The sequence below is a fragment of the Scyliorhinus torazame genome, chromosome 7 (genome assembly GCF_047496885.1).
Source record: "Scyliorhinus torazame isolate Kashiwa2021f chromosome 7, sScyTor2.1, whole genome shotgun sequence".
Lineage (NCBI taxonomy): Eukaryota > Metazoa > Chordata > Chondrichthyes > Carcharhiniformes > Scyliorhinidae > Scyliorhinus > Scyliorhinus torazame.
Genome location: NC_092713.1, coordinates 230,615,396 through 230,638,978, shown reverse-complemented (window position 1 = coordinate 230,638,978; position 23,583 = coordinate 230,615,396). Strand labels below are relative to the sequence as shown.

General features: G+C 46.7%; 1 protein-coding gene across 1 annotated transcript in view; it reads left to right on the top strand.

The window, feature by feature from the left end:
* The first annotated feature begins 467 nt into the window (after positions 1-467).
* neurl1b (neuralized E3 ubiquitin protein ligase 1B) overlaps positions 468-23,583 on the top strand; it is a 104,747-nt gene continuing 81,631 nt past the window's right edge. The window contains exon 1 of the mRNA XM_072512133.1: positions 468-929. Within this exon, the coding sequence (XP_072368234.1) occupies positions 899-929 (31 nt within the window). The 5' untranslated portion in view covers positions 468-898. The remainder of the gene's footprint in view (positions 930-23,583) is intronic.

The following is a 23,583-nucleotide window of genomic DNA, read 5'->3' as shown; positions in this document are numbered from 1 at the left end:
TTCACAGTAACTTCATTGCCGTGTTAATGTGAGCCTACTTGTGACAATAAAGATTATTATTATTATTTAAATTGAAAACAAAATATCACAATCAGTGCGTGATGCCAGCAATGAAAATACTGTTTTCGTGCAATTCCCTGCAGGAATTAAATCCCTTTGATTGATATATACTTTAGAAGTCCCAGATGCAATGATGGTACGATCATTGATGGGTACTCGACATAGCGGTTCAATAAATCCATCCTGATTGTGCCAGAGGGTTATTCGTTCCATTAGGTTCGATAAAGTATTCCTGAGGCATGATGTCGCTTTCGCCCTATGCCAGGCACAGATTAGGAATGAGTTTTCTGATTCTGTGACTTGTGTTGTGTTTGGGCTGGGGACGCGGGTGGGTCGGGGGGCGGTGCGGTTGACTTGAGTTTGGGGATTTGCAGCGTGTTAGTTCTGCACGGGAATGATCGATTCTGTACGGTGGGAAGCAGTGACGGGAGATGGGCAAGTATCATTAGACTGAGCGCAGTCGGAAGTCGCTGACTTTCCCGTTGAGTCGGGGACCCAGTGAGTCGTTTCAGCGGCGACTGTGTGTGTTTGTCTCTGTCGTCTGACCAATTGCACTCTCTCCGCGCGATTCCTGAGATAAGGAGGACGCGGAGCAACCATTCGGGGAGCAGCGCACACGAGCAGTTTGTTGCCCAGGTTTTCTTTGTGTGGCGGGCAGGCGCTGCTTTGGAGATCACTTTGTGGAGACTCAAACCTCCTCGGATTTTAAACAGCCTTCCTTGCTCCCCGCGAGTAGATGGACCTTCTGCAGCCAGGAGCAGAAATTACAACGTTGGTGAAATCCATGTGAGAAACCAACGCCGCCAAGCTGTGTTCTCGGTTTAAATGAAAGGAAGTGATGGGAAACAGTGCTCAGAAAACACATGCAGGTAGGAAGCGTCCTCTCCTCCGCCTTGTTCCCCGGGAGCGAGCATGGACATTGATTTTACAGCTTCTTCTCGAAGCCCGGGCTGTGAAAGTGTAAATCGTTGAGTGAGGTTTGCCTCGTGAATATCCCCCCCCCCCCCCCCCCCCCCCCGCCGATTTCTGTGACCTATCTTCATTGTGATTATTCTCAGCGGTGCCATTCTGCTCCAGGGTGGCACATGTTACAGAGCTCAGGCCGTCAGATGGTGCTTTTTTTTTTTTTGGGGGGGGGGGGGGGGTCCTGATTTCCATGCACAGCTTCGGCTTGCATCCCCGGCGGTGTGAGTGCTTAGACTAGCCGCTACCCGCACCCCTTCACCCACTGGCTGCCGGGTGGTGGTGGTGGGGGGTAAGGGTGTGTGTGTGTGGGGGGGGGGGGGGGAGAGGGTGCGCGGGGGTGGAATGTATGTAGGGAGGGTGTGTGTGTTTGTGGGGGGAGGTGGAGGGGGTAGTTGGTGTGTGGGGGTGTTTGGAGGGTGTGTGTGGGAGGGCGATGAGTGTGTGTGTGAGGGGGTGATGTATGTGTGTGGGTGTGGTGGTGATGTGTGGGAGGGGGATGATGTGTGTGTGTGGGGGGGGGGGTGGAGGGGTGGTGGTGTGTGTGAGGGGTGATGTGTGTGGGAGAGGGAGATGTGTGTGAGAGAGGGAGATGTGTGTGTGTAGGGGAGGGGGTGATGTGTGTGGAGGGGAGGGTGGTGGTGTGGGGGGGGTGTATGTGGGAGGGGTGATGTGTGTGTGTGGGAGGGGGCGATGTGTGTGTGTGGGGGAGGGGGTGATGTGTGTGGAGGGGAGGGTGGTGGAAGTGGTAGTTGGTGGTGTGTGTGTGGGGGTGTATGTGGGAGGGGGTGATGTGTGTGTGTGGGAGGGGGTGATGTGTGTGGGAGGGAATGGTTGGTAGTGTGTGTGGGAGGGGGTGATGTGTGTGTGGGGGGGGGGTGGAGGTGGTGGTTGGTGGTGTGTGTGTGGGGGTGTATGTGGGAGGGGGTGATGTGTGTGGGAGGGAATGGTTGGTGGTGTGTGTGTGGGAGGCGTTGATGTTTGTGTGGGGGTGAGTGTTTGTTGGGAGTGGTGGTTGGTGGTGTGTGTGTGGGATGGGGAGGAGGGGGTGGTGGTGGTCTGTGTATGGGAGGGGTGGGGGTGGTGGTGGTCTGTGTGTATGTGTGGGGGGTGACTGTGTGTTGGGGTGGTGGTATGTGTGTGGCAGGGGTAATTGTGTGTGTGGGAGAGGGGGTGGGTGGTGGTGGTATGTGTGGGCGGGGGTGAGTGTGTGTTGGGGTGGTGGTGTGTGTGTGACAGGGGTGATTGTGTGTGTGTGGGAGAGGGTGGTGGGGTGGTGGTGGTCTGTGTGGGTGGGGGTGAGTGTGTGTTGGGGTGGTGGTGTGTTTGTGGGGGTGATTGTGTGTGTGGGGGGTTGGTCTGTGTGTGTGGGGGGGGGGGTGAGTGTGTATTGGGCGTGGTGTGTGGTCGCGTGTGTGTGTGGGGGGTGATTTTATGTGTGTGGGGGAGGGGGTGGGGATGGTCTGTGTGAGGGAAGGGGTGGGGGTGGTGGTGGTCTGTGTGCAGGATGGTGCGTGTGGGAGGGGGTTGATTATGTGTGTGTGGGGGGGGGGTGAGTGTGTGCGTGTGGGGGTCGAGTGTGTGTGGGGGGAGGGGGAGGGTTGTGGTGGTCTGTGTGTGGGACGGGGTGGTGGTGGTGGTCCGTGTGTGGGGTGGTCTGTGTGTGGGATGGTTGGGATGGTGGTGTGTGTGGGAGGGGGTGATTATGTGGGCGGGGGGTGAGTGTGTGTGGGGGGGAGGGGGCGGGGTGGTCTGTGTGTGGGAGGGGCTGGTGGTGGTCTGTGTGTGGGTGGGGGTGATGGTGGTCTGTGTGTGGGATGATGATGTGTGTGGGAGGGGGGTGATTATGTGTGTGTGTGTGGGGTGAGTGTGTGTGGGAGGGGCTGGTGGTGGTCTGTGTGGGGATGGGGGTGATGGTGGTCTGTGTGTGGGATGGTGGTGTGTGTGGGAGGGGGGTGATTATGTGTGTGTGTGGGAGGGGGGGGGGGTGAGTGTGTGTGTGGGGGGGAGGGGGTGGGGGGTGGACAGCAGCTTCCAGTGGGAGTCGCCACCGGATCTGCACCCCGCCAGTTGTAAACATTCCACCCCCCTGAGCGGCTGCCTTCCCATCGATTCACACACTGACTGCAGGAGTTGATTCTAATCAGAAGAGATAAGAAGGAGAATATATCACCCTGACAAGGGCATGGGAACTACATCAAAATCAAATAACTTGCTGTGGATGATGAAGTGCACGTTTCTGGGTTTAACCCGTGCGGAATGGGGGTCAAGCTTTTATGTAGATATCCTAGAGAACCAAAATACATCAGTTAGGGGTAGATTAACAAGCCCATTGTTTTTATGATCCTCGTCTCTGATCTAGTCATTTCAGAGAATTATAAATAGATCGACAAGGCGTTTCGTGACTGAAGCGGTTATAAATATAGAGGTTAAAATGCTTATTGGGGTGTTTGTCTTGTATAAAAAGCGGAGGCCGATGAAAGAAATAGGAAGGCAGGAAACCAATTCCCCAGAGCTGTCAAGTGCCATCCAGAAAATAGCTTTTGTGCCGAATGTGGATTGAGCTCCGTGTGACTTTAAAAAATCCAGCTATCTTTAGTTACAGCTAACTGCTGCATGGGGGGTTTCCAGTCCTCAGCTGTCGAAGGGGGGTATGTGTTTCAGTTAGGGGACACTTCAATGCCTTGAGCTTCGAAAAGTTCCGAACAGGTGGCGGGACAATGTGACAGTTGCTCTTGGCTTGCAGTCGGCACTCTGGTTCGGAGAGTCAGTCATTGGGACGAGTCTCTTTGTTTGCAAAGTGTGATTCACAGTAGAACTAAATAATGCAGAAAGCCACTGCTGGCTATTGCCAGAAATTGTCATCTTTGTATTGCATCGAGTATAGTATAAACATGACCCGGCAACTCTACCACAAAATATGTTTTCATGTTTGGAACAAATATGCACTTTTTTTGTAAATGAAAAAGCTAAAATCTCTTGAAGTATTACTTATAGACTATAAATGCTTTCATTGAGGTTGCTTCTGAGAATCGAGTAAGACGTGATAGGGTGGGTACGTGCCCGGGAGGATATTTAATGTTTCTATTTAAGGGGATGATGGAGCCAACATGTGTTCTATCTGAGGTTCTGGCACATCTGAAAAAACATTGTTTAGGTTGCAATACCACTGTTTTTCTTTGTGCTGTCAAAGAAAAATGTATTGAAACTCAAACAAATGGTTTAAATAATTGTACAGGAAATAGAGTGAATTAAACTGAGGGTTGTTTAAATTTTCAACTTAACCTATGTTAGGAAATTATTGGCATTGTTACCTGGTCTTCTGCATGTTGATGTTATTATTTAATTTTAAAAGTGAAAATCACAATAGTAAATATTCCAGCAGCTCATTGCACATATCTGTATTAAATAAACTATCATAATTTTAATATTTCAGTGCAGGTGAAGGCCATTCACATTTCACACTGAGGCCAACATTGGGAAGGTCTATTCACTTAGGAAAGAGTATCAGTCATCCTATTCACTCATATCTCAAGCCTTTCAAGCCATCTTAGTGAAAACTAATACAAAACAAAATATTGCAGATGTCGGAAATCTGAAATAAAACAAATAAAACTGTTTCATCATTTTGAACACTTCTGTAACATTCCCTAGCAATCTTGTTGGTTCTAAAGTAAAGAGCCCCAGTTTTTCTATTCACTCATATCTAAAGCCTCTCAACCCATCTTAGTGACTCTCTTCAGCATTCTTCCCATGGTTTTGACATCCTCCCTAGAGTAAGGTGCCCAAACTATGTATAATACTCCAATTGCAGTGTTATAAAACATAAATGGCACATATCACGTCAAACAGATTATTTTTGGAAATTGTGATTTTAAAAGAGACAGTGCGCAAGGTTTGACTTTTCTTCCACCTTTTGCCTATATCCTAACTTTCAAGCCTGGGACTTCTAGTAGATGCCTATGAACCCATCATTTGGTTAATTTTGCATATGAATTTAGTTATAAGCAAATCAAAGTAAACACAGTGCTGTAAATGTTTTATTTTAAGTAACAAGTATGAGGGCTGAAAGCCTACCAGATCAGGGCCAAATCTTTATTTCTAAACCAGAGAAAAGAAAGAAACCCACAGAAGTTTGATTATTTCAGTTCAAGTAAATATAACACTTCGCCTGCATTATTGCATCGAATAGAGAAGGTTTAAGAGAGGTCTTTAAAATTATGAATGGGGTTAAGAAGTTAGATGTAAAGAAGATGCTTCCACTTGTGAGGGAATCCAAAACTAGGATTCTCAAATATAAGGTAGTCACAAATAAACCCAGTAAGGATCAGAACCTTCTTTACTCAGAGATTGGTTAGAATGTGGAACTTGCTACCAAAGATGTATTTAGGGGAAACAAAATACACGAGAGAGAAAGGAATAGAAGGTGATGTTCATAGTGCCAAATTAAGTAGAATGGGAAGAGGCTTATGTGGACCATAAACAACTGCTTAGATCATTTGGTGCAAATGTCCTCAGTAAATGGCAAATAGGTTCTGTGCTGTAAATTCATTATAACTGGAGTTCAACAGAATGAAATGATTGTAGCACAATAAAATAACTTTGGGTGGTGGTAATCCTTCAAAGGTGCTGAGGAACCTCTCCCATTACTATAATGCTGTGGCAGACTGTTTTAAATCACATTTTCTTCTTTTTTTTGCTAATATGCTTTGCTCTGCACTGCATCTCTCCTCTTTTGAAGGTGATACCTCTCTGTACAGTTCCACAGACACTGATCTTCCTGCAGCACAACATTCAACTGGCTGTTATGTGTAACCATTGATGGTGACTGTTGCTGGGTTATTTGACTACGGCTGTCATCACACTTGGGCACACCTTCAGCTGGACAGTCATCCATTCACCCCGGTTAATTTTTGTTTTCCTCTTTCCAGCAACTGCAATTTGCATTTATATAATGCTTTTAATGATGTAAAATATCCCGGGGTGCTTCATGAGCATTATCAAACAAAATATGACAGCAAACTACAGAAGGAGATATTTGAGAAAATTACCAATATCTTGGATAAAATCGTATATTTTAAGAAGCATCTTAAAGGAAGAAAGAGAGGTATAGAAGAAGCAGAAATATGAAAGCAAATTACTGCAAACGTGGAGTCTGAAACAAAAACAGAAAATACTGGATAGTCTCAGCAGGTCTGACAGCATCTGTGGAGAGAGAAGCGAGATAATGTTTCGAGTCTGGATGACTTTGACAAAGAGCCACCCAGACTTGAAACGTTGTTCAATGTTTTTTGTTAGCTCCCTTCTCTCTCTCTAAAGATGCTGTCAGACCTGCTGCGGGTGTCCAGTATTTTCTATCTTTGTGTTAGGGAAGAAGCCGTTTTAGGATGGGAATTCCGAAGTTTAAGTGTTCATCAGTTGAAGGCATGGAATTAGTGGATGGATGTGGAGCTGGAGGAGGCGTTGAAGATGGGGAGGAGATAAGCCATGGAGTGATTTAGAAAAAAGGATGAGAATTATAAAATTTTGATGTTATTTAACTGGGAGCCAACATAAGTCAGCAAGCACTAAGGTGAGTGGAACTTGGTACCAGTTAGGCAATAGAGATTTGGATAAGCTTAAATTCATGGAGTGTGCCAATTGTCAAATCTGGAGGTAACAGAGGCTTGGATATGGATTCTGGCCATTGAGCTGAGGAGGTGGAAGAATATATGATTGAAAGCTTATTTTGGGGCAAAATACAGCACCAAGATAGCGAGGCAATTTTTTACCCCCTTGCAGCTGCTGTAACTAAGATCAGCCAACTCAACACATGGGGTATTGAATCAAACAATGTGGTCAGAAATGACACTAGTACTGAGTGAAGGGCATATACTGTTTCATGGATCTCCACAAAACCTTGACATGAAGACTGGACTATGGAAAGTTCACTAAACATCACACTATTTATCCAAGACCGAGGAAATAAAAAGCCATAACACAGACTGAAGTATTTAAGCACTTTCGAACAATAAACTGTGCATCACATTGAAAGTTTAAAAAGTCTCAAACAAGAATTATAAAAATGTAGTCAGTGGCGAACAAATAACTATTGTTAGGTTACATATTAGTAACTAATGTAATTGTTCCATGAAGATCGAACGTTTTGTTTGCAGGTCAGTGTTGATCTGTTCAAATTTAAATATTAGGGATATTTTAGATTGAAGAATCTAAATTGTTGTTTCTATGATTTTATGTCAGCAGCAGGCTGGAATGTTCACTGTTGCTGGTTTTGGATATGTTTGTTAATGCCAGTCTTATGATTTATATTGACTAACTATAACACTGGGATGTATTGTTGATGCCTACAGTGCATTTTTACCATGGATGACGTATTTATTGACACTAATGTTTTCTTAATCGGGGACAAAAATTATGCTTTTTATCTTGGTGCCCATGGCATGGAGCTGTACAGTTTTGTTTTGCCCTGCTCTGCTGGCATTAATTTGCTTGACCTCAAGTCATATAACTCCTTGCACAGACCTTTTGCTTGTTGTTACTGCCTGGACAGCTCAACAATACCTTGTATTCACAAGCTGAAAGTTCCTGCCATGCCCTTGCATGCAGCAACGTGTAAATTACTTTCAAGATACTACATCATTTGCCAACAAATTTTGAAAACGTTGACCAACACAAGGATCATAATACAGGACATTGAGTTCAGCTGGAGCATTTATAACAAAGAGCTATTCATCTTGTGCTTTTAACCTTCAGATTCGTTGCATTAAATTTTTATTTTGAAAATTTGAAAGTGTAATTTTTCCATTAATTCTGTCACAGTTAGTTATTGTTGACTAATTTACCAGTGAGGGTATTTTTGCCTTAAGCTATAATATATTTCTGATATTAAATCAAGTTCTGGACTTCAAGATACTGCCACCTCATTGTTGGTTTTAACAAAGGGTGAGACTGAGAAAAAGAAGAGGAATTTTTAACGCTAACAGAATCGCCAGTGTAACTATTATCCACGCCAGTTTAAGAAAGTAATTTGCTTTCGACTTCCAGTAAATCATTCACAAGAGATGGTGCTATTTTTGTAGTCACAGCTTATGCTGGCCATTAAGAATCCACTTTTAAGTGGTTGTGGCCATTAAAATTGGCAGCCCTAGTCACCAAACCTGGATGAGAGGAGGTGCAGAGCCCCTCCTCTTCTCTTTGGACACAAGGACTAGAATATTTACGCAGATGAAGAGACTCTCTGTCCAAGTGAAAATGGTGGCGGCGGCCTGGATCCCGAAGTCCCTCCACCAAACCTAGCCTCCGCTATTTTAGCAGGGGTGGGGGGAGAACGGAACCGGGTTCCAATGTGCACATCGATGGTTCAATAGTTCACAGAGGCCAATACGCATGGTAAGTGCATGTTAAATAGCTGCTTCAGTCAGATCTGATTTTGGCAAGGATGATGTGCAAAACACAACTGTGCGTTTTAGGTCTGAGAGGAGAAGGTGCAGCACAGAAAGGGGCCATTCTGCCCATTGTGGCTAGGCCAACCGGAAAAGAGAAAAAAATGAAATTAGCCACTAATTTTAATTCCACTTTCCAGCATTTAGTTGGTAGCCTTGGGGTTAGAGCTCTTAAGATGCAGATCCAGTTACCTTTTAAATGAGCTGAACATTTCAGCCTCAACTACCATATTGGGCAGTGAATTCCTGATGCCCAACATCCTATGGCTCAAAGAAATTTTTCTCATGCCCCCTCTGATCCTTTTACCAATCACCTTAAATCTTAACCCACTGGTAATTGACCTCTCAGCAAAGGAAAAAGGTTGCAGTACCGAGAAATACCTTGCTATTTAATTTTTAAAAAATTTAACGGGGGGGGGGGGGGGGGGGAATGCCCCACTGAGGCCCCACTTAGTCCCATTTCCTGCACTTAATAGTTCCGCTCGCCAGAACTCCTCAGTGAAGGAGAAGATCGGGCCGCCATTTTTAAATGGTGTCCCAATCTCTCAACCCCCCCCGAAAGCCCCGGAATCCCCCCCAACGTACATATAAGGGGGTCTTCTGGCCCCCCACCTACATCCCATCTCACGGCATGGCATGCTGAGGCACAATTTCCAGCACAGGAAAAATGCCAGCCTGGCACCTTGGCACTGCCAGCCTGGCAATGCCCCTGCTGGCTGGCCATGCCACTTGGTCATCTTGGCAGTACCAGGCTGGAACTCAGATGCCACCCTGTCCAGAGAGCAACCACCTAGGAGCCTCCAATGACCTGGGCGACCCCCCAAGTGCTGTTCTATCTGGTCCCTGTTTGTGGTGACCAGCAATGAACAGTGCTCGCCTGAGGTCTTCAAGGCAAATGGGGTTAGATCCCAGGGCCTTGGTACATCAGGTGAACGCACATTAGAGTGAGACTAGTTGTCTATATGCAGATTTGCCAAATACTGATCCTGCCCACCATGGGAGAATTCAGATCGCAAGATCCCGTTAGATTTCGCGAGGCAAGGTGAGCCGGGTAGGTCCCTGAAAAGGAATCTGGAGCATGGCACGGCCACCAGATCGCGCCCAGGAACTTTGTACAAAATTCCAGTTGTGACCTAACCAGCATTTTATACAGTTCCAGCATTACATCTCTTATTTTGTATTTAACATATCTTTGTATATAACAAGGATAATGATGAAATATGCAGTAAACACAACTGAATAACAACAAGCTAACCTAATACCCCCTTTTTCTGCTCCACACTCAACCCACAAACACACAAGACAGACAAACACAGATGGGGGAAAGGGGTGAAAATAATAAGGATGATGGTCAAAAGATAATTTTGTCTTTGCTCCAAATGATGGTTCACAGCATGCTTTCTTCCCAGTATGCATGTGGGTTAAAGTCTCTGGTTTATAGCCTGCAATGATCTTCCTTGTAGTTTGGTAATATTATTCACATCTTCTTCTGGAGAAGCCCCTTGCTTCACATCAAACTTTGCTTCCAGGCATTTGCCTTTTCTGGAGAAAGAATTGGTCAGTTCGCGCCAGCTTTTTCTGCAGAGAGAGTTTGTTATCATAGTGGCAATTTGGTGAGAATTGGCTGGATATTTCTGGAGAGAGTTAGCAGATTCTCAACTTTTCCTGCAAAGTCTGTAATGGTTCTCCTGTAAACCGATTCCTCCAGGCTTTCTGCCAGGTCAGAAACACAGTCTATCTGGAGAAAAATGGAGTAGAGAAAGAGTGGGGTTACCTTCTAAGCTGCCAATAACAAAACTGAAAGCTCATTCGGTCTCTGAACCATTTCAGTGGGATCAGGTCCAATCACCACCTGTTACCAGACAGACCACAGTCTTTTGGGCCAATTAATTGACTACCAACCACATCAATCAAACTGAGTCACCACTGAGGCCAGCCAATCTTGAGATCACCAATCTAAAACAGCACAGACATCTGGGGGCGAAATTCTCCTACCCGCCCCGCCACATTTCTGCGCTGACCGGCCGGCGGGAGACTCCGTAACACCGGCCGGTCAATGGGGTTTCCCATTGTGGGGCAGCCCCACGCCGTCGGGAAACCCCCCGGTGCCGGCAGAACGGAGACTCCCGCCGGCGGAGAATGACGCCCCTGGAATCTGCTTATTTGAATTAAAGGCTGCTTCTTGCAGGCTGCTTTGCCCTAAAGTCACAGGTCCATTAAATATCCTTGAATTAAAAATATAATGGCAAGACTAAAAGAAAGGGGGAAACCAAAGAATCGACAGGAACAAAGAGGAAGGACTCGTACAGGCTAAAAAGGGCCATGAGTTGTGGAAAGGCATTGGTTGGCATCGTGGGTATGAGGGGCCATGAAGGTGGGTAGATGGGGGCATGAGGTGGCATGGGTTTTCATGGATAGTGAATGTGAAGTGTGTGTTGGGGGTTGAGGGACTGTGTAGCGTGAAGGTTGTGTTTTAGTTTTATTCATTTTTTGATATCTTCAATAAAGTGCCAGAGCACCAAGGCAGTTCTTCTGCCCAGCCTGCCTCCATACCTGGCAACCTCCAAACGTTTTCCAGGGTCGCTCGCCTCTACTCCCAGTTTTCCTTGTCTAACTTATCTAAACCTGTCATAACCTTACAAACTCTATAAAATCTCACCTCTGCTCCATGAAGAATAGTCCCCCATTTTCCATTCAAACTTTTTAACTAAAATTCCTCATCTTTGGAGCTATTCTGGTAATTCTCTTCTGCACCCTGTCAAAGACCCTCACATCCTTCCTAACATGTGGTGATCAGAACCTGGTGCAATACTCTAGTTGTGGCCTAACCAGAGCTTTATTAAAAGTCATTGCCTGGCATCAATGAAGACTTATCATGATATTAAAAATTTACCTATACAAACATGGAAAGGTTGAAAGTTTTTTTTAGCAAGTTTACTCGCTATCTAGTAAGCAATTACTGCAATTTCACATGTTCTATATGCTTCAATGGTGAGTCTCTGGGTGAGATACTGGATTAGCCAAGTGCCTGGATCAGGTGCTGGATATTTCTTTGACTGGCTCTCATCAATATCCAGGCTGACTGGAAAATTGAGACCATGGCTGGGATTCTCCATTATGAGTCATCCCCGCTACCATTGCGAACAAGGACGGAGAATTTGGTCGTGCCATTCACTGGCAGCGGGAGTCTCAACTCCCATCACTTGTCAATGGGATTTCCCATTGAAACCAGCCCACGCCGCCGGGAAACCCCCGAGGGGGGTGTGCTGCCGAGGGACCAGAGAATCCTGCCGCCAGCGAATGGTTGGAGAAACCCGAGGCATATTTTTATCAATCTGTCACCCCCAAAAAATGACATGTTTTGGTGCCTTAACCTTTTCCTTGATCTCGCCTTCAATCTGATGCTTGTGTTTAGTCTGGGTGACGATTCCTGATATTGTAAAACTATCACAACATCAGGAATTCCTATCTGCAGCCTACCGTTAATTACTTATGAGGCGGGAGAAGGAGGTCCAAAATGCAAGTTCACTCTGGCAAGAAAGCAAAGTTAAAGTTAGACTCTCTGATACAGATTTTGGAAACCATTTTGAAGATTTACATAAAGCATGCAGGTTGGTCAATACATGCTTTTAAGATATCAATGTATGACAGCATAATGTAAACTAACTGAACCGGATAACTAAATATAGATACAAGCCTAAAAACAAACAACGCAACATTTTTAAAAATCTGGCCTTGCCTTATTTATCTGCCTAACACATTGGAGAAATGTAGATTCAGGCACTTGCAGTGAGATAACAAGTTGGTCCTATTGTTACCCAGATTGCAAGCAAAGGCAGGATTTGCTTCAAAGAGTGACCACTGCAGCTAAATCAAGAGATGGTTTAAAGAAAACTACAATTTATAACCAGTATTAACACCAGAACTTCAAGAGAGTCACCATCCAGGCTTGGAAATATATATCGCTGTTCCTTCACTGTCGCTGGGGCAAAATCCTGGAACTCCCTCCCTAACAGCATAGTGGGTGTATCTACAACTGAAGAACTGCAGCGGTTCAAGAAGGCAACTTATCACCACCTTCTGAAGTGCAACTAGGGATGGGCAATAATTGCTGGCCTAATCAGTGACACCCACATCCCATAAATTAATTTTGAAAAAAGGCGGCAGAGGTGAGTGTAATGGCCATCACTAAGGAGAAGTTGTTGGGGAAACTGAAAAGTCTGGGTGGATAAATCACCCACACTGGATGGACTACACCCCAAGGTTCTGAAGGAGGTAGCTGAGAAGATTGTGGAGGCATTGATGGTGATCATTCAGGAATCATTGGAGTCAGGGAGGATCCCAGAGGACTAGAAAATGGCTAATGTAACACCCCTGTTTAAGAAGGGATGGAGGCAGAAGCTGGGATGTTATAGGCCAGTTAGCCTGACTTTGGTCATTGGAAAGGTTTTAGAGTCCATTATTAAGGATGGCTTCATCAAGGACAGGTCATGCTTGACAAATCTGTTTGAGGAGGTAATGAGGAAGTTAGACAAAGGAGAACCAGTGTACATGATCTATTTGGATTTCCAGAAGGCCTTCAACAAGGTGCGGTGCAGGAGACTGCAAAATAAAATAAGAGCCCATGGTGTTAGGGGAAAGGTAGTGGCATGGATAGAGGATCAGGTGACTGGCGGAAAGCAGAGAGAGGATATATCCACTAGTAGCAGAGACTAGAAGCCTAGAGCACAGCTTCTGATTGAAGGGACGATCCTTTAAAACTGAGATGAGGAGAAATTTCTTCAACCAAAGGGTGGTGGATCTGTGGAACTCATTGCCACAGAAGGCTGTGGAGGCCAACTCACTGAGTGTCTTTGAGACAGATATAGTTCTTGACTAATAAGTGATCAGGGGTTACTGGGAGAAGGCAGGAGAATGGGGATGAGAAACATATCAGCCATGATTGAATGGTGGAACAGTCCTGATTGTCTAAATGGCCTAATTCTGCTCCTATCTTGCGGTCTTATAACAAACTCTATTTGATCCAATTGTCCATAATATCTTTTAATACTTTGGTTGTTGATAATTAGGCACAAATTTCTCAAACCAATACTTACTAATGTGGTGAAGAAAGGCCATAAAATAATTTTTTTTTTTAAATGTTTTTATTCTTTTTCGCATTTTCTTCAAAATTTACCCCCACCAATAAACAGTAAACAGTAATGGATACAATGTCAAATCCCTTATCAACAACAATGATCCCATCCTCCCACCAACCCCCACACAACAGCCCGCATGACAATATAAGCATCAAATCTAAAAAAACAAAAAAGGAATCTGGAATCGCCCATGATCACCATTAACATATGTAGTCCACTCCCCCCCCCACCCCGCTAATATTCAAGGCCATCCAATCCTGGACAGCGTACAATGAATGACACCCACAAATTGTTAACTCCACCCCCCCCCATTCCTCCTCCCAGACTCTTCCCCCCCCCCCCCCCCCCCACTTCTTCTCGAAAACACCTCACCCAGGATCGGTCTGTTCCCCCAACTTTTCCCCCCGGCTAGGCTCATCGAAACGTGTTCTACCAGGCTCTGATGGCCGCAGTCCCTCCCCCACCTCACTCTCGTTCACTGGCCGGCTTAAACCAGCCAGTGTGGAGGCCCCTGCCCGGGTCTCCTTCCCCCCTGCCCGGTCCCAGGAAAACAAAGAAATCCCCTTTAACACACAACCCCAGCATAAACACACAAGCCCCAAAGAACCATCATTGCAAAGGAAAGCCCCAACTCTTACCTTGTCCAAATTCACCTGAGGAAGGAGCAGTGCTCCGAAAGCAGGTGATTTGAAACAAACTTGTTGGACTTTAACCTGGTGTTGTAAGACTCCTTACTGTGCTCACCCCAATCCAACGCCGGCATCTCCACATCATGGCTTGTCCAAATAGACAGCGTTGACTCATTTAGTACATACAACAACATGCAGTGAAAAGATAAAATTACATACAGCTACATACTCTCCTACCAACCCCCTACCCTCAGTGCAAGACCAGTCCTCAGTCGCAATTCTCAATTCTGCCACAGCCCTTCTGCCTTCGCAAACACCTCCGCCGCTTCCACCGTCTCAAAATAAAAGGGAGGGATTCTCCCAGCCCGGGGCTGGGCCGGAGAATCCCCGCGACCGGGCTGCGCCACCCTGATGTCGGTCCGCCAATTCTCCGGTCCAGGTGGGCTGAGCGGCCGCTCCAAAAAGGCAGAGTTCCGTCGGCGCATCCACACCTGGTCGCAACCGACGGGAACTCTGCACGCAGGGTCGGGAGGCGGCCTGTGGGGGAGGGAGGGGCTCCGTCCCCGGGGAGGACCTCCAATGGGGTCTGGCCCGTGATCGGGGCCCACCGATCAGCGGGCCTGCCTCTTGCTCCCCGGGCCTATTGTCCTGCGCACCAGCCCCTGAACTCCCCGCGCCATGCTACGTCGGTGCCGGCACGTTGAGGGAGGCATGCGCGGGTTTGCGATGGCGCCACTGCGCATGCGCAGGTTCCGGGATGGGAGGCTGGAGCGGCATGAACCGCTCCAGCACCATGCTGGCCCCCTGTGGGAACCAGAATCGGTACTCCCAGCGGCCCGTTCACGCCGTTGTGAAACACGGCGTTTCCGACGGCGTGGACACTCTTGATGCCGAATGGGAGAATCTCGCCCAAAGTCTTTGGATTTGTAGGTCACCCTCAACTTAGCTGGATACACTATGCCGCACCGCACCTTGCTGTTATACAGTGCTGTCTTCACTCGGCCGAAGGCCGCCCGCCTCCTCGCCATCTCCACCATAGAGTCCTGGTATATGCGTAAACCAACCCCAGCCCACTGCACCTCCCGCTTCTGCTTTGCCCAGCACAAGACCTTCTTCTTCATGCAGTACCTACGGAAACAAACAGTCACCACTCTTGGCGGCTCACTCGCCTTTGGTATAGACCTCCACGACCTATGAGCCCGATCCAGTTCGTATCGAGAGAGATCTTCCCCCTCCCCCAATAGCTCTGCCAACATCGTGGCAAAATACACTGTCGGCCTCGGGCCTTCCACCCCTTCGGGCAGACTCACGATCCTCAGATTCTGCTGCCTGGATCTGTGTTTTAGGCCTTCCATTTTGGCTCGCAGACCCTTGTTGGTCTTGATCACCCTCCGCAGCTCCTTCCCCATCGAGATGAGTTGATCACAGTGTTGCGATAGTGCTTCGTCCACTTCCTTCAGTGTCTCACCCTGCTCCCGCACCTCAGCCGCTGCACTCGATACCGCCGCCCTCACCGGGGCAATCGCCTCCTTCACCAGCACTTTCAATATTGCCCCCATCTCCTTCCCCATCGCCTCCATGAGTTTTGTGAACTGTTTTTCAAGTTCCACGGCCATTGCCTCGGTCATCCTTTCTGCCATGAGCAGTGCGGCCTCATCCGGCGCCCCCGCCTCCGCCTTCCTTCCAGTTCCTGAGCCGACCTTTCCACCCACCGGCGGACCTTCATTAGCCCCCTTTTTCATGGCCGTTTTTCTTTGAGATTTGGACATCTCTCTTCTTTATGCCTTCCTACCCTTGTTTAATCAAAAGTTGCTCCTGGGACGGGGCATCAAATCTCTGAAAAATCAATTTTTGGGCGGGAGTCCTCCAACGTGTGGCTTTCTCTTACCCGCCGCCATCTCAGGCCATAAGTCCCGCTATCTCAGGCCATAAAATAATTGATGTAATATTGCCACCTTCTCAAGTCCCGGAAGTGTCTTTCAGATTTTAAAAAGGGAAGTGCATTTTAAATTCAAAGTTGTTCATTTTCTTTCAGTAGAATTGATTTTGAAAAAATGAACAACCTGCACGAGATAAAATGGTAGGATACCATTAATTCCATTTCAAGCCATTGCCACTCGGTACAATGGTGCAGACCATTTTCACTCGTCGACGTGCTCATTTCTAGCAGAAAGGGTTGTTACAGTTATGTATTTCCCTTTTTAGGCATTCTGGATATGTTTCTGTGCTTCAGACTGCTCTTACATGTGAGTCTTGGTGCCTCAGTCCCAAAGTGTTTTCACTAATCCAGATACCTGTGTAAACCTGGAGCTTCTCCAAAGAATAGAGAACCCGCTTCACATTATTTCCATTGCTGATTTTATACCATTTATTCATGTTAAGCTTTATTGCCTTCAGAAAGCAGTAGAGTCACCTACACAAGACTTTGACTTGGATATAAACTGGTATACAATTGCATTCAGCAGTAAAGAGCAAGTGAAAGAAGCTGTACACAATATACATTTGCAGCAGCTAAGCTTAGCAAGCTCCTCGTCGTGGAAAATAACTGATGGTTGGTGATTGTTGTACTAAACTGTGATGTAAGCGATATTCTTACATAATAATTCTGTTCATTTCTAATTGACACAACCATCACTTTTTAAACACTACAAACTTGCCAGCTGGAATAAGGCAGATTGATAATACCTTTTAAAACGTGGCCATCCCAAGTCAGTATTGAGTAACAACCTACTGATACCAATCAATCCAGTCGAAATGGTCGTTAACAAGAACTGTGGTTTTAATCAGCTAGAATGTGCCCACCCATAGCTTCTCCCGCACTGAGAGGCTGTCCCGGATCGATGGGTTATATACCTTCTCAGAGGGGCGGAGCCACAGGTGGAGCCAACAACAACATCAATACAACAACAGTAACAGTGAGTAAATACAATAATATATACAACAGCTATGTGTGGCTCACCACATTCACCCCCTGTTAAAAAAAGTCCGGCGGGGGTGAAGTGGACTCACAGGTTCAGTCTCACAGGAGGGGGTATTGTCCACTATGAACGTCACAGTGTAGGCCCTGGCGTTGAGACCTTCGACCCCGGGAGCACGTCGTCCTCACCACAGGGTCCCGGACAGGGTGACGGCGCAGGGGCGGTGCTAATGGACCTCGGATGAGTTGATGGGCTAGATGGGGAGATAGAAAGAAGCGGTGAAGTGATGGTGGATGTAGGGGTACCAGTTGATGGGGTAGATGGGGAGGTAGAAGGAAGCGGTGAGGTGATGGTGGGCTCAGGGGTACCCGCGGGGACCAAGTCCCTGAGGGAGACTGTGTCCTGCCGCCCGTCGCGGTGTGTCACGTATGCGTACTGAGGGTTCGCATGGAGGAGGTGAACCCTCTCGACCAAGGGGTCGGCCTTATGGCTCCTCACGTGCTTCCGGAGGAGTACCGGCCCAGGAGTCGTGAGCCAGGTAGGAAGCGACACCCCGGAGATCGACATCCTGGGAAAGACAAATAGACAGTCGTGAGGGGTCTCGTTAGTGGCAGTACACAACAGTGACCGGATGGAGTGGAGCGCGTCAGGGAGGACCTCCTGCCAGCGGGCGACTGGGAGACTTCTAGACCGTAGGGCCAGAAGGACGGCCTTCCAGACCGTAGCATTCTCCCTCTCCACCTGCCCTGGGGTTGTAGCTGGTAGTCCTGCTCAAGGCGATGCCCTTACTGAGCAGGTACTGACGCAGCTCATTGCTCATGAATGAGGATCCCCGATCGCTGTGAATATAAGTGGGGAAACCGAACAGGGTGAAGATGCTGCGCAGGGCCTTGCTGACTGTGGCAGAGGTCATGTCAGGGCATGGGAAGGCGAAAGGAAAACGTGACTACTCATCAACAACGTTGAGGAAGTACACGTTACGATCAGTGGAGACGAGTGGCCCTTTGAAATCCATACTGAGGCGTTCAAAAGGGCGTGAGGCCTTCACCAGGTGGGCCTTGTCTGGCCGATAGAAGTGCGGCTTGCACTCCGCACAGACTTGGCAGGCCCTGGTCACGGCCTTGAACTCCTCTGTGGAGTAGGGCAGGTTGCAGGCCTTGACAAAGTGGAGAAGCCGGGTGACCCCCGGGTGACAGAGATCGTTGTGGATAGCCCCTAACCGATCAGTCTGCGCGTTGGCGCAGGTGCCATGGGACAGGGCATCTGGGGCTCATTGAGCTTCCCAGGACGATACAAGATGTCATAGTTATAGGTGGAGAGCTCGATCCTCCACCGCAAAATCTTGTCATTCTTAATTTTGCCTCGCTGCGTGTTGTTGAACATGAAGGCAACCGACCGTTGGCCTGTGAGGAGAGTAAATCTCCTGCCGGCCAGGTAATGCCTCCAGTGCCGCACAGCTTCCACAATGCTTGTGCCTCCTTTTCAACAGAGGAGTGTTGAATTTCGGAGGCATGGAGGGTACGGGAAAAAAAGACGACAGGCCTCCCTGCCTGGTTAAGAGTGGCTGCCAGGGCAAAGTCAGACACATCGCTTTCCACCAGGAACGGAATGGATTCATCCACGGCGTGCATCGTGGCCTTGGCAATTTCGGATCTGAAGCAGCTGAAGGCCAGGCGGGCCTCAGCCGTAAGGGGAAAAGTGGTGGACTTAATGAGAGTCATTCTGGTTGCAAAATGGCAGCGCGACGAAGTCGGACAAAATGGCTGCCCCCATGGATTGCACACGGCGTCCGACGTCGATGACATCAGACAAGATGGCTGCCCCCATGGATTGCACACGACGAGTGACGCGTCAGCAGAGTGCGCTCCGGGCAGGCACGATGCCACGCTACGGGGTCTGTGAGTCTCAGACTGGGCTTGACAGGCTTTTGGTTTTTGATTTTGATTTTTAGATTTAGCTAGGCATACTTTAGCGTAGTAACACGTGGAGTTGCGAGCCGGACAACACTGCCTGGGGTGCTGGCCCTGACCGCAGAAGTAACAGCATGGTCCTCCGGAGCTGGACGGCTGTCGCGCGGCGCAGGAATGAGGCACGCCTGAGTCGGGTGATGGCTGCGCCTCCGACGTCCCCGAGGATGCCGCATGGTCGGATGGGAAGGCATCCAGGCTCTGGAAGGCCACTTCCAGTGAGGTAGCCAGCTTCACAGTCTCCTCGAGGTGGAGAGCCCGCTTTTCTAGAAGCCGCTGCCGGATGTAGCTGGACCGGACACCTGCACATAGGTGTCCCGGACCATCGGCTCCGTGTGCTCGACCGCTGTGACAGTCCTGCAGTTACAACTGCGGACGAATACTCTCAGTTCACGTAGGTATTCAGCCAATGACGCACCCTGGCGCTGACGCCACGTGGTCAGGAGGTGTCGGGCAAGTACCTCGTTCACCGGTCTCACGATCTGTCGATGAGCAGCTCCACTGCCTCTGTGTATGAGGCCGCATCTCTGATGAGTAGGTTAATCCTGTGGCTCACCCGGGTGTTGAGGAGACGTTGTTTAATTTCCGGGAAGACCTCGGCGGCGAAGGAGCTGAGGTAGGCCTCAAAGCAATTGAGCCAATGCTCAAATATTGCCGCAGCCTCCAGCGCCTGCGGGTCAAGATCGAGGCGTTCTGGTTTTAAAACTGCTTCCCTGTTAAAAAAAATTCTAGCTGATTAAATTGATACCAATCAATCCAGTCGAAACAGTAGTTAACAAGAACTGTGGTTTTAATCAGCTAGAATGTGCCCACCAGTAGCTTCTCCCACACTGAGAGGCTGTCCCGGATCGATGGGTTATATACCTTCTCAGAGGGGCGGAGCCACAGGCGGAGCCAACAACAACATCAGCACAACAACAGTAACAGTGAGTAAATACAATAATATATACAACAGCCATACGTGGCTCACCACACCTACTAAATTCAAAATGCTGCCCAGTAAGAATAATTGAACATGTCCAAAATGATGTTTGTATTCAAATTGATGTTTTCCCCTCTCCATTGAGCAAAAGTCACAAGCAAACTGATTAAAATTTGCATAATGTTAAGCTGAACTACAGGGGTCTTAAAATGGGCCCAGCAAGGTCCGATTTGGGGAACTGACAAACTGTGCCCAAAGACACCTAAAATAGTAAGATCTAGGATGGGATTAGGCTATATTTCACACACATTGAAATAGGCAGTAGGCCTTGAAAGATTGGGCTGCCCTGAGTTGGATAAATGATAGGCATGCTCCGTGCAGGTTTTCTTGTCATTGAGACTGTCTAATCTGTGGACATCATTTCGGCTTTTATTAAAAGATTGGAGATGGAACCTAAAGGAATACGAGTGTTGCTCCTGATTCAGCAGGGCTGTTACTCCCTGTGTTCATATCCCCAAACCTGAGACTTACTTGGTGGCTACATCCATGCAATAGACAGTCTGAACCCTTGAAACTCAATTTTTCAATTGGTCAAGTACCTGTGGAGGTGTAACAGGAGGTTGCCACTTGGTCCAACTACTTAGAGGCAACCCAAAGAATTATTTCCAGCAATTCCTGGGTCTGTAGCCTGGGCCCATTTGGCACTTGAAAGCTGATTTAATCAAATTTCGAGGCTATAATTTCAGTGTCTGAAACTGGTTTTAATCCATTATGTGTGTACAGAATTTAAGAAATTTATATTCTGTTAAATTTTAGATTAAATGCTTAATTTTTGTCAAAGCACCCTGAATTTAGTTTAAAATTCTAAGTAATAAAAAGAGTATTTTTTCTGGAACTTGCCATTTTTCTCTGAAAAATTGTACTGACAAAATATGTGGCAAACCAGTATAAGTAGGCCAGACAGCTTCCTGAACGCTACAGTGGGATGAATTTTGTGGTTCACAAAATAAAACTATTTAAATAAGCAGGATTGACAGACTGAACAATTGTTTCCATTCTCAAGCCTACGAATGCAGGATTCGAACATGATCCTTTACATTATTATTTTTAACAGGTCACTAATCTAGTAGTAATACAGTTCATCATCAGCCCGCCACTCTGAAGAAAACAAGTGCATTTACTTTTTTGTTTTAAAATAATCTGTTTTCTGTAATTGCTAATTATAGGCTTAATGAAGTTTTGTTTTCTTTGGAATATGAAATTCCCTCCTCAGCATGTTCTTAGCCAAAAGTTCTCACACATAGAGCTGTTTGAAAGGCTGATTTAATTTGCTTTCTCTGTGATTTTGCTAAATGTTAAAAATGCTGAGTGTACAAAATGTCCACAGAGAGTATTCCAACCAATAAGCGAGATTTTGAATAGTAAAATCCACTGTAAATACACAAATATATAAAAATCAGAAAGAATGCAAGCTGCTTATTTCTTTACTTTTTGTACAAAAAGTTTAATTATTTCCTGTGCTGGGAGGGACATTTTTTGATGGTCACGGGTGATTGTAACTCAGTTCCAACGCTTTTGAGGGTAGAATAAGGCGCTGCTTTTAAAATGTTGCAGAACTTAAGATTCCTCCTGGCATATTTCCATTTGTGGTTTTATTTTGAGAAATGTTGGTTGTTACTTTTAGGTGGGCTATAATTTAGGTAATTGGTTAGGAATGAAATACCCTGTAGAAGGAATGAATTAAAATAAAAAGTGCACTAAGATGGGTTTTCATTAGATTTATGCAGTAAATAGTCTTTTGAGTAGCCCCAACACAACATCCAAAGAAATGTGTGTAATGTTAAGTGTCTGAAAAAGATTAGTGGAAAGAGGCGTCACAGAACTTCATGTGAGAATTAAAACTAAAATTCCCATGACATTTGATATCCTTGAGCATAGAAACTTGTATTTGGGAACATAGGCCGAGCCTTCCACTGTTCAGCTTCCAATGTAAACACTTCTGCCCTAGAGGGCTTTTGGTATGGGTTCTCTTTGATCTTCTCTCCATTCTCCTCCGTTGTTTCTTCGCCTCCATGTTCTCTTCCTGCCACGGAATACAAAGCAAACCGTTCAGAGTCCTCTACAACTCTTAAAAGAGCTGCTAGAACTAAATGGGTACGTGGCAGATAGCTTTGCCTGTCAGGCACCACTAGGCTTGTGCCCAAAGTATTGATTTAAACTTTTGTACCGTCCTGCTTGCTGGTCGAAAGGAAGTCAAGTGGAAAAAGAAGACTCGTCCATGCCTTTGTTGCATCTAGATTTGGCTATTGTAATGAATTTCTGGCTGACCTCCCACGTTCTACCCCATTGAGGTTATCCAAAACTCTGCGACCTGTGTCCTAGCTTACAGCAAGTCCATCACCCATGTGTTTACTGATCTAAGCTGGCTCCCAGTGAAATAGCACATCGATTTTAAAATTCTCACCCTTATTCTCATATCCATGCATAGTCTGGGTCCTTTATCTCCAAAATCTCCTCCAGCCTGAAATATCTGCGCTCCTATAATTCCAAGCTCAAGAGATTTCAGTTATTCCACCATTGGTGTCTTCTGCTCTTAGCCAGGATAGTGGAGGAGGAGGTGGACCCGGACCCTTTGGTGGCGATATTTGGGGTTTCAGAGAAGCCGGAGCTCATGGGGAGGAGGAAGGCCGATGTCATGGCCTTCGCCTCTCTGATTGCACGGCGGCGAATTTTGCTGCAGTGGCGGTCGGCATCGCCACCGGGGATAGCGGCTTGGCTGGATGACCTGTACGATTTCCTGCAGTTAGAGAAGATAAAGTATGAGTTATGGGGATCTTCAGGGTGGTTTGAGGAAGGGTGGGGGTGTTTGTGACCGTGTTTGACGAGCTGTTCGTCGCAGGGGAGGGGGTGTGAAAATGGGGAAAAATCTGTACAAATGTATAGTTGATTGTTGGGAAGTATGTTTCCCGGGGCGTTTATTCGCTGTAACCTGTTTTGATACATGTTTGTAATAAAATACTTAAAAAGAAAAAATTGGTGTCTTCTGCTGCCTCAAAGCCCTGGAATTTTTTCCCCAAAATTTTCTACGTTACTTTTCTTCTTTCAGAATTCCTTTAAACCAACATTTTTGACCCCTCTATGGCTTTTAGTCATTTGCCTGAATAGCTCCTTCTGTGGCTGAGTGTCATATTTTGTTTTATAATGCTTCTGCGAAAACTCTTGGAATGTTTTATTACACGAAAGGTGCTATATAAATACAAGTTGTTGTTGTTATTGATTCTCTTCGTGTTTAAACAAGTTTTAAGAAGTACTTACCCATTGAGAGGAGAGCTAATCTGGAGCATCCACGAGCTAGAAATCAAAAAAACAGAATTTGCTTCAAAATGCTGGAATCAAACTATTTGTCATCCTCCTCCACCATTGAAAAAAGCCCTAATGAGAGGCTGAGTAGGATACATTCTTAGGAGATGAATGTGAGCCAAATATGATAATGAAATAACGTTTTATTTGAGTAAAGATTGGTGAGGACACTGACCAGCTTGGT